Here is a 13,961-nt window from a genome sequence, read left to right as displayed (position 1 = left end):
AATTTTATTAAGACAGTGTTAATGTTTAATCTGAACTTTGAAAAATGACACAATCCAATTAGAACAATGTCTACATGAAAAAAAATATAAGTAAACAAAAATTAATTACTCTGTAAGGTCTTCTATCTTCTTTTCCACTAGAGTAGGAGGCACATTAGAAACAATCACTTGCATATCCAGTTGATTGACAACAGACACCTGAAAAAAGGTGGACAAAAGTTCACTTAGCTATTACTCAGTAACATTTCTATAATGAAAGATAAAAGATAACTATCTCTTCCTTACAAAGCATAGACACAATAGTTTCCCATTTTTAAATATAGGAACAGTGATATTTTTAGTTACACAAACTCTAAGTTTCTGGGGAAGGGTAAGAATAATAGAATATTTGTTTCTTACCTAAACGTTAAAAATTCCTATGTGAATTCCATTGTTGATTTTGTTTGCTTTCTGGTTTATTTACTAATGCAACAAAGGTATTTTTGTTTGATGTAAAATTGCATGATAACATGTTTCAGGTGTATGTCACTGAAAATCAACATGTGCATGCACTACCTGTAGATCACCACTAAAATATCCAATTTCATCCTTCAACATACAGTTAACCACTTTGACCTATTTATTGGTTTCTAATTTTGTTATAAAAGAACACAGAACAATGGAAAGCCGACCCCATAGATTTTACGAATGTTGGGAAATCATTTATTCACTGTGACTAAGAACAGAGCTAAGACTTACTCAAATTCATTCTATGAAATCATCATATATAACTTTCATGTCTGCTTTCACCAACTTTATTTTTGTGCAGATGAGATATATTCATGCAGATATATATTTACATATGGAGCTAAAATCAGCTAATTAAGTAAATTTATGAATCTGTCCTATTCATTTAACATTTTCTGAATTCCTTCATGGTTCATATTTAGAAAAATGGAAGAAAAACAAAACTATTTATTCTGTGCTCACAACATAGATTTACCTATTCTTTCAATAATCTATAGGTTTTAAATTACTTGAATCTAACAACCGCTGTCTCAGGTAGTTATTACTGTCATTCCAATTTATTTTTCATATTCAAAAGAGCAGGTTTACTATAAAAAGGAAAAGGAAGGGAAGTCAAGGATGCTTGCACAGACACAAGCAAGAAGAAAGATTTGCCCCTGAACGGGACAGGTTTGTTAGAAGAGAGGCTTGCATGGTCACAGAGGGGCAGCCTTGGAAGGAGAGCTGCCTCTGCTGTTTTGCAAAGGGAGCGAGTTGGTGAAAAGAAACACCTGCATGGTCATACATGGCAGGAGAGCTGCTGCCTACAATTCCAGTTTTTAAATAAGAAAACTAATAAAGGGAGGTTTAATAACTTGGCCAAAATTTAAACACTGTCTGACTCTAGCATATGTGTTCTTTACTATTACACAATACTGATATAAAAATGTTAAATGAAATCATATACTGGCCTATGCAAATATACAATATGTACTATTAAAATTGTTTAAATGCATGTGCACCAGAGACATTAATTCAATACTTTGGATTAGGTATATTTAGTAGCATATGTGTGAATATAATCTATCACATAGAATAATTTTTGATGCATATATTAGATACATATAATTTCAATTTATATGCAAACTTCTCTACTACTCTACATATAGCTTTCATAGATAGCTCATCAAGAGTCACCAGCATACATGCCTTCAGTACCTGGCAGGAAACACAATGAGTGAAATATTTAATGTCTGGATTAAAATGACAGGAAAAATGAAAACTTATACTAAGTTTTTGAAATCATAGAACACGATTTATCTAAAGAAGGCAAGGACTACTCATTTATAGTACACATTTCCATGTGAGATAACAGGTCTAGATTTGCCAAATCTTTCCATTATCCAGGAAAAGAAAATCTGAAATATTACGTGAAATATTTCCAACTAGTCAGAGATCTTTTGAAACAGTGTGAGCCTAATTTTCCAGATCTAATTGACTCTGAGAAATAAAAATACACAAATTGTGTGGAAATGTATTTTTTTGCCTCTAGTAGTAAATATATATAATGAAAAACTCTACATATATATATAGGCGAATGTTCCCTCTGCCTTTTTCCCTTCCTTCTGCATCATCACTTATCGTCAGGGAAATGCAAATCAAATGCACAATAATGTACAATCTCATACCTGTGAGAATGGCCCATATTAAAAAGAGTAGATATCAAGTATTGGTAAGAGTGTGTAGAAAAAGGAGCCCTCATACAGTTTTTGTGGGAATGCAGACGTGTCCATCTCTTACAGAAAGTAGTATGGTGTTTTCTCAAAATATTAAAAATAGGTGCACCATATGAGCCAGCAATACCACTGCTATATATCTACCCGAGGGATGAAAAGACACGCATTGGAAAGTACATCTACACCCCTATGTTCATTGCAGCCCTATTTACAATAGCTGAGTGATGGAAAAAAAAAAAAAACTAATGCCCAATGCCAGATGAATGGCTAAGAAACAAATCTAAATGTGTTATATATACACAATGGAATACTACACAAATATTAAATGAAATAGAATCTTGGCACTTGCTGCAACATGGATGGAACTGGAAGAGATTTTACAAAATGAAATGATTCAGGAGGCGAAAGAAATACAGGATGGCTTCATTTATATGTGGAATATAGAAAAACAAAACAATACCAAACCTTAAAAATCAGACTGTAGAGGAGGGGAGACAGTAAAGTGGGCAGGGGGCACATTGACTTTGGTGGAGAAATATGGGAGCCTTGGTGGTGGACATCTAAGATGTCTAAAGATGTGATCCTATACAGCATATACAGTGCTGTAAACTAATGTTACATCAATAAATAAAATAACGATATGGCATTGAGGACACCAGACGGTGGGTGTCTGGGATAGGGATCAAAGAGGAGGAGGATTCCTAATTAACTATAGTGGACAATTATGGGTGAGTGTGGTGTGTATACATATCCACAGAGTTATGAACTTATATCTCTAAATCCCATACAGTGCTGTAAAGCATTATCTTAATAAAAATATAATAAAATAATGAATCAAATTTTAAATCTCCATAAAGTTCTAATATATGATTTATACAGAATGCATACATTTTCACACTTCAAGTAAAGAAAATAAGCTGTTATAGTTTAATTTTTTTATCTTTCAAATAAATGAAACTTTGGTTTCTTCTAACATCTCTAGCAAAGATGTCTAGAATTATTAGATTTTATGTTAAACTCCCAGTATAACCACCATTCATTTCCAGAAATACACACATCCTTGTATTATACCAATTTTTAAAACATTCTGCTTATAAAATTAATTTTATCTATTTTAATGAAAACTTAAAATCATATTCTACCATTCTACCAAACTTTACAGTGGATTAAAAATTCTAGGTATGGTGAAAAATAAAAAGAAATAACATTTGTGAAACACAAAATTCTAAAAACATGTCACATATTTATAGATTTTATTATTTCTAAGTCCTTTTAGTTCTTCCTAAGAAAGCCCTTTCTTTCCTATTGTTGCCTTTATTTCCATATAAGTTTACAGTATCATCCAATAAAAATATAGTGTGAGCCACAAATACACCCAGATATGTAACTGAAAATTTTCTGATACCCACAAAATGAAGGTACAATATAGTGACTTTAATTCAATAATATGTTTAAGCTAATATATTGGATACATTACCTCTCCAACATATAGTCAATATAAAACAACCCACTAAGGAGAAATTTCAGTTCTGTTTTTTTATACTAAGTTTTTGAAACCCAGGTATATTTTATATTTATGACATGTTAATGTGACCTAGCCATATTTCAAGTGCTCAGTAGTTAATGTACTCAGCACTTATGACAAATAGCTAATATACTGAATAGCAAAACTCAATGATGAGACCCTTATGTTTCGCTGGACCATTCACAATTGGAAGAAGTATTTTAATAATCTTTTTTAAAGATAATTGTATATATTATTCTATATCAAAACTGAAGTAGTTTTTTCAAGGATAGTTTTGATTATAATATAAAACCATTTCAGTTACATTAAAATACATTTAGCTACCTGTTCTTTGAATAGATATTTTCCCCATGAATGGCCCTTTAACAACTTCTTGCATTGGTCATTTGGAAAATACTGGTTCACTGAAGACTATTGATTTTTCAAATGTTGACACATTTCATTACATAATACCAAGAAAAAAATGAATTCTTTCATATGACCGCTGATCTCATCAGGAAACTAAATAATGGGCAGCGATCAAGTCCACAGTGGAGAATACAAACTTTCCAATGTTCTAATTGATGCTTCAAAACTTGTATGCTATCTTTAGCAACAATTACTATTGCTTTCTTAAAGTAATAGGCTCACTCACTTCATTCAATTTTGTGTAAATGCCCACCAAAAATTCAATCTGAATAACCATACTTTGCTTCTAAGTTCTTCTTTCCTTTTTTTTTTTTTTTTAAAGATTTATTTATACAAGCACTGGGTACAGTCAGAAGCGCGGGAGAGTGAGAGCTATGCGGGACCCTCCGGTGGCCGGGCAGCCAGCCGGGGCGCAGCCAGGGAGCAGCCAGGGAGCAGCCAGGGAGCAGCCGGGGCGCAGCGGAGGATCTAACCCGCACCTCAGAGGCTGCAGGCAGCTTCTCCACCCAGCACTCAACTGCTGCACCACCGGGGAAGCCCTCTAAGTTGTTCTTTCAAATAAAATACTATTCCTTGAAAAAAAAGAAACTAACTCAACTGTCATAGTACTTTTCCTTGAAACAGTCTTCATACTCCCTTTTATAGCAAAAATGTTTTCTGTATACTTTCATTTCATTGCACAAAATGTTAAAAAGGTTTTTAGTCAAGAATGGATTTGTTAAAAGTAATACGGTTTGTTTAAGTGTGGACATTATTAATTGAAAGTGACTTTATGTGATCATGTATGGCTATGAAGCACACAATGGCACACAATGGCGACAGCAGTACAAATGTAGGGACAAAAAAGAAAATAATGTTCTAATATACTCAAGAAAAAAATTGATTTTGTTGGCCCAGAAAATGATTTTTGGGATCCTCAGTTTCACAGACTTCTCTTGTAGAACTGTTAATTCACATTTTAAGCAACAGACCATCCATTCATTGAATAGACATGGAATATTCAATATATGTCAGAAATTATTCCAGTTGCATGATATACATTGGCATACACTAAATATTTAAAAAAACAACAACAAAACCTCTCCTCATGGAGCTCGTGGAGGTAGAGGGGAATGGACATAAATAGAATAGTTTCATTAAAAAGAAAGAATGTGAGGTAATGGTCATTTGCATTATTAAATAGGGTGCTTGAAGAAGCCTTCCTTATGAAAAATATCCTTGCAAATATTTGAAAAGGTTGAGGGAGCTAGTCACGAAAACATTTGGAGAAAGAACATTATAGGCAGAGTCCCTGCAAAAGTTCGAAATGAGAGCATTTTGGGGTGTTTGAGGAACAACAAATTGAACAGTATTACTGAGGTTAAATCAGTTAGAGGGAGAAGAGTAGAACATGCAACCATAGAAGATCAACTTATCAAGGACTTCATGGTATTCAGTAATAACTTCAATATTTCTCTAAAAGCAATGTATAATATTAGGAGGTTTTAAAAAGAGAACTCACAAAACCTGAATTCTATTTTAAGAAATCACTGTGACTGCTATAATAATAATAAAAAAAAAGACTTCAGTTGGTCAAGAGTATAAAGCATGGAGACAAGTTAGTAAGTTTGTATAGTGACACAGGTGAAACCTACTGGTGGTTTCAACCAAGTATTAATATTAAAATAACTGAAAATGTGCAGATCATACACACATATATATGTATACTATATATATAGTGTATATATATATATATATACACACAAGGTATTTATTGGTGTTAAATATTTATATTTATACATCAGTATTTACTGAGGGATTGAACATGTGGTTTAAGAGAGAAAGAAACATGAAATATTAGCCTAAGTTACTCAAAGATGATTTGGTCATCAAGTGATTGGAAAGACTATATATGGGAGAAATATGATCAGAAAGAGTTCAGTTATGAAACATTAGACGTCATTATTAGACATTCAAGTGTAATTGTTCCATATACAAGCAGATACATAAATACGATCTCTAGGAGTGAACCTGAGGAAAAGATACATTTGAGAGATCTAAGTATATAGATAATTTAAAGTTATATGTCTGAATGAGTTTACTGAGTCATAGGGAACTTACAGAAAAAAGAATCAATGAGAAATATATCAATACTAAAAGGTTAGTGGAAGGAATGAACTGGCAAAGACTATTGGAAAGAAATGAACAGTGACAGAAGAGATAAGCAAAAAAGAGTGGTGACCAGAAAGTCTGCATGGTTACTGGATGATGTAAAAACAGACATATTTCACATGGGTATAGTTCTGGAGAAAGGAGAATGTGGAATTAACTACAGTTAGGGTTATGACAATTGAATATGATGTTGGGAAGGGTCAAGGAAATTGAATTTTTATGAGATTAAGTGCTAATAATAATTTATAAAAGTGTTATAAAGCTAGTAAGCAGGGAAGAGAATACATATAAGCAGAGGGAGGGGGGAAAATAGAAGGATAAATTGATTGATGATCAAACCAGATGGGGGCAAAATAATGCTGGAATTACCCAAACACATCTGAATTATGGTCAAAGTGTAGGAGGTTTAAATGAGAGTCTAGAGGTGTTGTAGTAATCATTAATACAAAATAACTGGTTTCAAGTTCTTGTAGTAGGGTAGAAGATAGAGCCATGGGAGAAAAGGCATTAAAGGAATTGTGAATTAAGCATATTGAAACAATCACATTTTCAATGTATTACCAAAAATTAAGATAGGAGAACTATTGAATATGATAATGGCAACTCAGAAGCTAAACTTACTGATATTTGTTTAGCATTAACTCAATGTTTGGAAGTGCACAGAAATAATGTGAGACAGTGAGTGACAGAATCACATAAAGAAAATAAAGTTTTGGGCCTCCACTGGTGGCACAGTGGTTGAGCGCTGGGTTGCGATGCTGCCCGCAGCCTCTGCAGCGCTGGTTCCATCCCGGCCACCCGCGAGGATCCCACATGGCGCACCGACCTCTCCTGCTGCCTGCTGCTCCCCTCAGCAGTGTACTTCATCGGTCTGCCTGTTCTGTTCCCCGCTCTGACTCTGGTGAATTCTCTCACCCTCCAGCGTTTCTGACTGTAGCCAGTGCTTGTATAAATAAATAAATAAATAAATAAATAAACAAATAAATAAATAAATAAATAAATAAATCTTAAAAAAAAAAGAGAAAGAATAAAGTTCTTATTGTGCACTGAGGATCCTATTCTGCCAATGGGTCTAGGAAGACTGGTGGAAGGAAAATTAAACAAATACATAAACAATAGCTACTACTTAACATGGCAGGAGTGTCTTCAGGAGACTCAGAATTACATGAATAAAGAAGGTTATATCTAAGGTAAAAATCTTATATTCACTCATTAGTAAAAAAAAAAAATTAAATAGTTTCCTATTGCTTTTGGAAAGAGCTCCAATATTTTTAAGATGGCCCACAACTTTTATATGTAACACCTACTTCTATCTCCAGTCCAATCTTTCTTTCATTTTTCTTCTCTCACTCTTCAAAGCCGAGTGAGTAAACATCAGTCATTCATCATTTCTCTTCCTGCTTAGTCTTGCCACATGTTCTCTGCATAAGAGCCTTATTTCCTTCCATATCTCCTTCTCTTGACTAGAAGGATTTCAAATTTTATCATAAATATTCTTTTGTGAGAAATTTGTCCTTGTATATAAATTATGATTTACAAATATATCACATTAGAATTTCTTTGAATCCAATTTCTTTGTGTGCAACTATAGTTTGGATAATTTTAAAGGTATTATTTTTAAACTCTTACACAATAGCTTATAGAGTCCACATACATACCCTATAAACTTCACATTGCTTACATACATTATATATACATATATATGATTATATATTCTTATGTTTGTATAATATTTTAATTATACTTACTGTAGTGACCTTACTTAACAATGTGCAAAGTTTAATAAGAAAAATGACAAAATAATTTTATATAAAGTTTACAGATTTTAATTTGATCAACAATCTATGTTGAACTTAATATTTCCTATGTTAGCTTCATGGATTATGTGGGCCTTTGTGTACTTTATTGAAGTTTTACTCTTAAAAATGAGAATGCTCTTGCCTTCATTCTGACCATAATCATGATTATTGGTCTTTACTATTATCTAGAAGAAAGATATCTGATCATTTCATCTGCACATATCTGAAGATTTATTTGTCCAGAGAACTTAATGAATGCTGTGGAAAGTGAAGGCTTAGAAAGTTGCAACGAATAAAATGCAAATTATACTTGATTCTGTCCTTATGTTAAAATTAATTCCAATAATAATTCTATTTAAAACTTTTAATGGATTCATCAGAAAAAGAGTCTAAATAACTCAAGTGTTCAAGTTGGTAGATTCCATATTGTAGATATATTGGTGTTTAATATTTTTAATACTTTTTAAAAGAATTGTTCCTTTATTGTAATATTTTTATTTTTATTTATTTTTACAGAGAAGAACTGGGGTGTAGGCCATAAGTGGGGGTTGGGAGGAACTACCAGAGACAGAGTGGGGAACAGAATAGGCAGATCTACTGAGATACACTGCTGAGGGGTGCAGCTAGCAAGCGAGACAGGAGAGGTCTGCTGTACCATGTATGTTAGCTCCCTAGCCTAGAATTGAACTCAGGTTGATTTGCCACTGGAGTGCTTTGCAGTGCTAGTGCTAATATTTAACCCCTGGGACACCAGGGAGGCCCCAATATTTTTTTAAAGATTTATTTATTTATTTATACAAGCACTGGGTACAGTCAGAAGCACGGGAGGGTGAGAGAATTCACCAGAGCCAGAGCAGGGAACAGAACAGACAGACTGACAAAATACACTGCTGAGGGGAGCAGCGAGTGCGGCAGGAGAGGTCTGTCGTGCCATGTGGGACCCTCGCGGTGGCCGGGGATCGAACCAGCACTGCAGAGGCTGCGGGCAGCTTCACAGCCCAGCGCTCAACCGCTGCGCCACCAGGGGAGGCCGGGCCCCAATATTTTTAATATATTTTAATATCAGGTATGGTTACACATCTGAAAAGGTATAATCCTATCCTATATCTCTGTATTATATACAGTGTTGTAAACCAATGTTACCTCCATTTAGAAAAAAAAAAAAATGTTAACCTCAAACTGCCCATGGGGATGTTCTGTTACTGAGCTTGTATATAGCCTAAGGAAAAAAAAAAAATAACATAAAAGTGATACTATTGACTGAAGACAAATATAGACATGGATCATCAAAGGGGGATTTTGGTAAAACAAGGAAATCACGTTGATTGGAACACATATTTGCCCCAAAATATTTCCTTAGTTTGCTTAATTACAAATGATCTGAAAGTAATAAAAATTTCATACATTTTAATTTCTATAGCACAACTCGTGAATCATTTTAAAATTTTAAGGTGCTCCAATTAACTGCAGACCAAATAGAAATGCAATGCTTATGGGATTATTGTCACAATCATATAAAAAAAATTATCATGCATTTTCCAAATGTCTGAATGACCATTAAACTGTTTTTTTTCCTACTCTAACCTATAGCTATCAATAGCTTAAATGAAAATTAATCACACTTATATTATAGAAAACCTGCTCAAATAAATTTACTAGTTCTAGCAGTTGAAAACTCACCTCTGGCTAGTATTCTATGTAACACTCAACCAGCATTAATACAGTTTTATTTACTTACAAGTACATCTGCTTTGCCACTGAGTCCCTTCCCATAGTCATCCGTTGCGATAACTTGAAACTTGAAGTAGGACCTCCTCATGTTGTGGAAGAGCATGGCAGTTTTGATAAGCCCTGTATATGTCTCTACCACAAATCCTTCTTTTCCCTCTTTAATTGGTGGTATTATGAGTCTGTATGCCATGGCACTGTAATTGCCAGTATCTTTATCAGTAGCCTAGGAAGGGAGGAGAAAAGATTATAAATATGAAGGAAAAGATAAAAATCTTTATTATAGGACTTTTCTTCTGTTTGAAATTTCTTGTAACAATACAGTCCCCCTAAATGCTTTTTTTCTCTTAGATATTATCTCGATTGATAGGTTTTTGGGTCTAATAAAAACTATTCAGCCCTGTTGACCCAACTAAGTAATTGTTATTAAAATGATAACAACTATTGACCTTGAATACAAAGAACATAGACACTAACAGTCTAGTTAATGACAAGTGTTTTCATTGGCATGTCTATGGGTTCAACTCTGGACGGATTCAAATTGGTTTAAAGATGGGACTGGTTGTTTACCCAACCACTGTCTAGTGTAAAAACATAGCATGAGACTGTACTTTTGATTTAAACTTAAGTAGTGGGGAAAACAGCAAAAAAGTACTAAATTATCTCAAATGGCAATAAGATAAATCAAATTTCAGAATATTTAACCAATAAGCCCAGAGATGTATAAATAGTATAGCTAGATCCCATCAATTATGCAACAACAAAAACCTCAGCTCCCCTAGACTAAAAATTAAGGATAAGTGGAATTAACTCTAACATTTGCTCTCTCTTCCAGCATTCCCTCCTCATGATTAACCATTAACTGGCTTCACCTAAATTCATGGGAACTTGGAAAATTGATTGTGTTATATCCCTAATAAAATTGTCTGTTCCCTTTTGGGGTTGATAGTATCAAAAGAAACATTTATTGGTGACAGAAAACACTCTCCCAGGAAAGTCATATACCTTGACTCCTGTCATCGAGACTGCCCAGCACCTATTTGGAATTTGGACCTGGAAATGTGGAGCCATGAACTTCCTTCACACTCCATCTCCCACTGTAAAGTCCCAGCATTCCTGTCAGTCAGGGAGCTGGGTTTTTGTTTTTTTTTTTGGGGGGGTGCCTATCCAGATGACTCCCTTGATGGCCATTTCAAATAAACTCCTCTGTGTAAAGATTTTTCTAGTGATTCAGGATTTGGCTTGCTTTATTTTTTAATTTAGGGTTAACATGAGAACTTCCACTAAAATAATGTAAACTTCATGGAAGTATAGAAAACATGAACAAGAGCCTCTCTGGTGTCATAAGGGTTAAGTCTCAGAGCTATCACACTATCCTTGGTCAGGGAGCTAACCCTTTTATGGGGATGCAGACCTTTTCTGTCTTGCTGCTGCTCCCCTCAGCAGTGTGTTTCAGTAGATCTGCCTGTTCTGCTCCCAAATCTGTCTCTGGGGAATCCTCTCCCTGTCCTGCCATCCACACCTCTGGCCTACACCCTAGTTTTTCTATGCATAAATAAATAAATCTTTTTTAAAAAGAAAGAGAACATGAACAAAATGTAAAAATCATAAGCATACAGCTCACTAAAATGTTGTAAATATGCCCATTCGTGTGACTAGCACCTACACCAAAAAAATAAAACATTATCAGCATCCCAGAGTATCTTTCATGCACTTCCAGACATACTGAGCTTCCTATCACTATTCTGATGTTTAACATAGAATGGTTATGCACATTTTTAAACTTACGCAGATGAGATCATAATATACATCCTGTTTTTAATTTATTCAATTATGTATTACACAATTATACATTTTTATATTTTAAAATAAACTAACAACACAATCACATTTAGAAAAGAAAGATGATTACTATAAAAGCATAGTTATGGCTTGGCATATTGAGCTCCTTTTCACAGTCCTTACAAATTAAACTCTAATTTCAATAAACAAACGATTTCATTTCACAGATTTTCTAATTTGCTAAATTATGATAATAGCTATATTTTGCCTAAAGAGATGAAGTTGTTTTTGTTTTAACATTCCTTTCCTGAAACAAATCATCACTTAACACAAAAGTTTGGGTATGAAATTAGTAATTTTAACCCAGAAATGTCATTTTATTTCATGAATTTTATTGTGCATTTGGGGTAAATTGTCAAAAATGAGATATAGGTTTTAAAAAGTCATGTTTACTAGACCTTTTAAAAAATATGTAAAACACTGGAACAGATTTTGAAAAACCCAAAACAAACCCTAGAAATATGATTGAAGAATTGAAGCTACCTGAAGGGGCTGATGGAAGAGAAGAACAAAGAGGAGACCCAAAGGTCAGTGGTAGATTATTATGGGTGCTTTGGTAGTGGGTGTGGCATGACAGAGATGTGAACCTATTCCCCTAACATATGTATATGATTCCTCTAATCATATATAGTGTTGTAAGCCAAGGTGGCCTCAATAAAAAAAAAAAAAGTTACAAAACTAATAAAAGCATCCTCAAAAGGAAAAAAGATCATTCGGGCATTATTGTTACTTAAATCTTCCTCTTCATAACTTAAATGTTTTGTTTCTTTATTTTAATTTTTTTTTTTTCCTGGAAGGTTACTATGCTACATCATTCACATGCACTTTTATCCTAACAAAAAATTTTAAAAATTCTTAAAAAATAAATTTTTGGTTTCTGAATGGACTTGATCATCTTCTTGTACATGGCACATGCAATAAACCATTGTGAAAGTCATAAGTATGGATAATAGTTCATCCATCTTTGAGCTCTCACTGCATCAGTTCTATTCCATAACCATACTCTAGTCTTTTGGCACATGAAGATAATTCTCCTCAAGAAATAGTCCATTTCTGGATGTATAAACTTTAACAGAATTTTCTCACTACAACCTTCCATCCATTTCTTATTTAGGACCTTTTTGTTGATATTTGTGAATTTTTCAGTCACATAAATACTTTCTCTGCTCATATTACTTCAGGGATTATGTCCTCCCCTCTCCATCACAGAAGTCATATCCCATCACACTGATTTTTGTCCTTCAAAGAAATATGGACGTTTCTCCTCCTGAATCACATTAATCATTAACCTACTTCTGGATGACTAAAGAGTGATAGTAACTTACTACTAATAATAATAATAATCTCATAGTAACAATAACCTGCTTGATTATTTAACTTCTTTTGGGTTCATGGTCTCTGAATTGTACTATACCTTTGGTTTGTTTAGAAAATTTTTGTTATACATGTGAGTTTTATATTTCACTCTAAAAGTTTACTCTGTTGTTCAAATCACATTTATTTTCCATCTCTTCCAGGGATAAGGATGCTATAAGCCATTTAAAAATTAAGGACATCAAATGTGAAACCTGTCAACTTCTTATCCTATGACTAAATAACTACCTATATCTGCACTTAATCTTACAATTTTTCTTAAAGGAACAGTTTATTCTTTTCTCCCATTGAGGGTACTCATCTGAATCTCTTCCATCTATCTAGCATTTAATGCTTCATCATCTGCCTTTATCTCTGTCTCCTTAATGTTTACCTTCATAGACTTTAAAACTTCTACCTCTTTAATTAAAGCAAAAACCATTTCATTTACTCTATAACTACTTATAATACTCATAATACTACTTATAACAGTTCCTCAAACATACTTATAATACTACTTATAACAGTTCCTCAAAAAACTGTTCTACACTCAGTCTCCAATTTGTAGTCATTCTGTAAATTCAACTAGAATTCATAACTTATTCCATTGAAATTGTTAGTCAGTGACTGAAGTTGTCTCAACCACAGATCAATAAACCATCCAGAGTTCTTCAAACCACAATGTCCACTTAACATTATTTGTATAATGTTATTGTTGCTGTTGCTAGCTAATATATATTGAACACATTATTTTCTAGATGCTATATACATAATTTCATATATTATCTCATATCATCCCTTCCACTGAATAAATTTTGTTATTATGTTATAAGTGAAGAAATGGAGGAACAGAAAGATTATTAAATTTTTCATTATCACAAAGATATTTGATAGCAAGTTTACAGCTGAATACTTTAAAAATCATTAGCAAAC

At 33.4% G+C, this 13,961-nt stretch overlaps 1 protein-coding gene across 1 annotated transcript in view; it reads right to left on the bottom strand.

Annotated features, from left to right (window-relative positions):
* Nucleotides 1-13,961, bottom strand: part of PCDH15 (protocadherin related 15) — a gene marked incomplete at both ends in the record, with an annotated part of 665,703 nt that overhangs the window by 50,592 nt on the left and 601,150 nt on the right. The window contains 2 exons of the mRNA XM_084244834.1: nt 110-198; nt 9,844-10,059. Coding sequence (XP_084100960.1) covers nt 110-198; nt 9,844-10,059 — 305 coding nt within the window. The remainder of the gene's footprint in view (nt 1-109; nt 199-9,843; nt 10,060-13,961) is intronic.

Source organism: Talpa europaea (assembly GCF_964194135.1).
Source record: "Talpa europaea genome assembly, chromosome: 10".
In the NCBI taxonomy this organism is placed as follows: domain Eukaryota; kingdom Metazoa; phylum Chordata; class Mammalia; order Eulipotyphla; family Talpidae; genus Talpa; species Talpa europaea.
The sequence above is the reverse complement of the archived record's forward strand: the minus strand, read 5'-3'. Positions and strand labels throughout refer to the sequence as shown.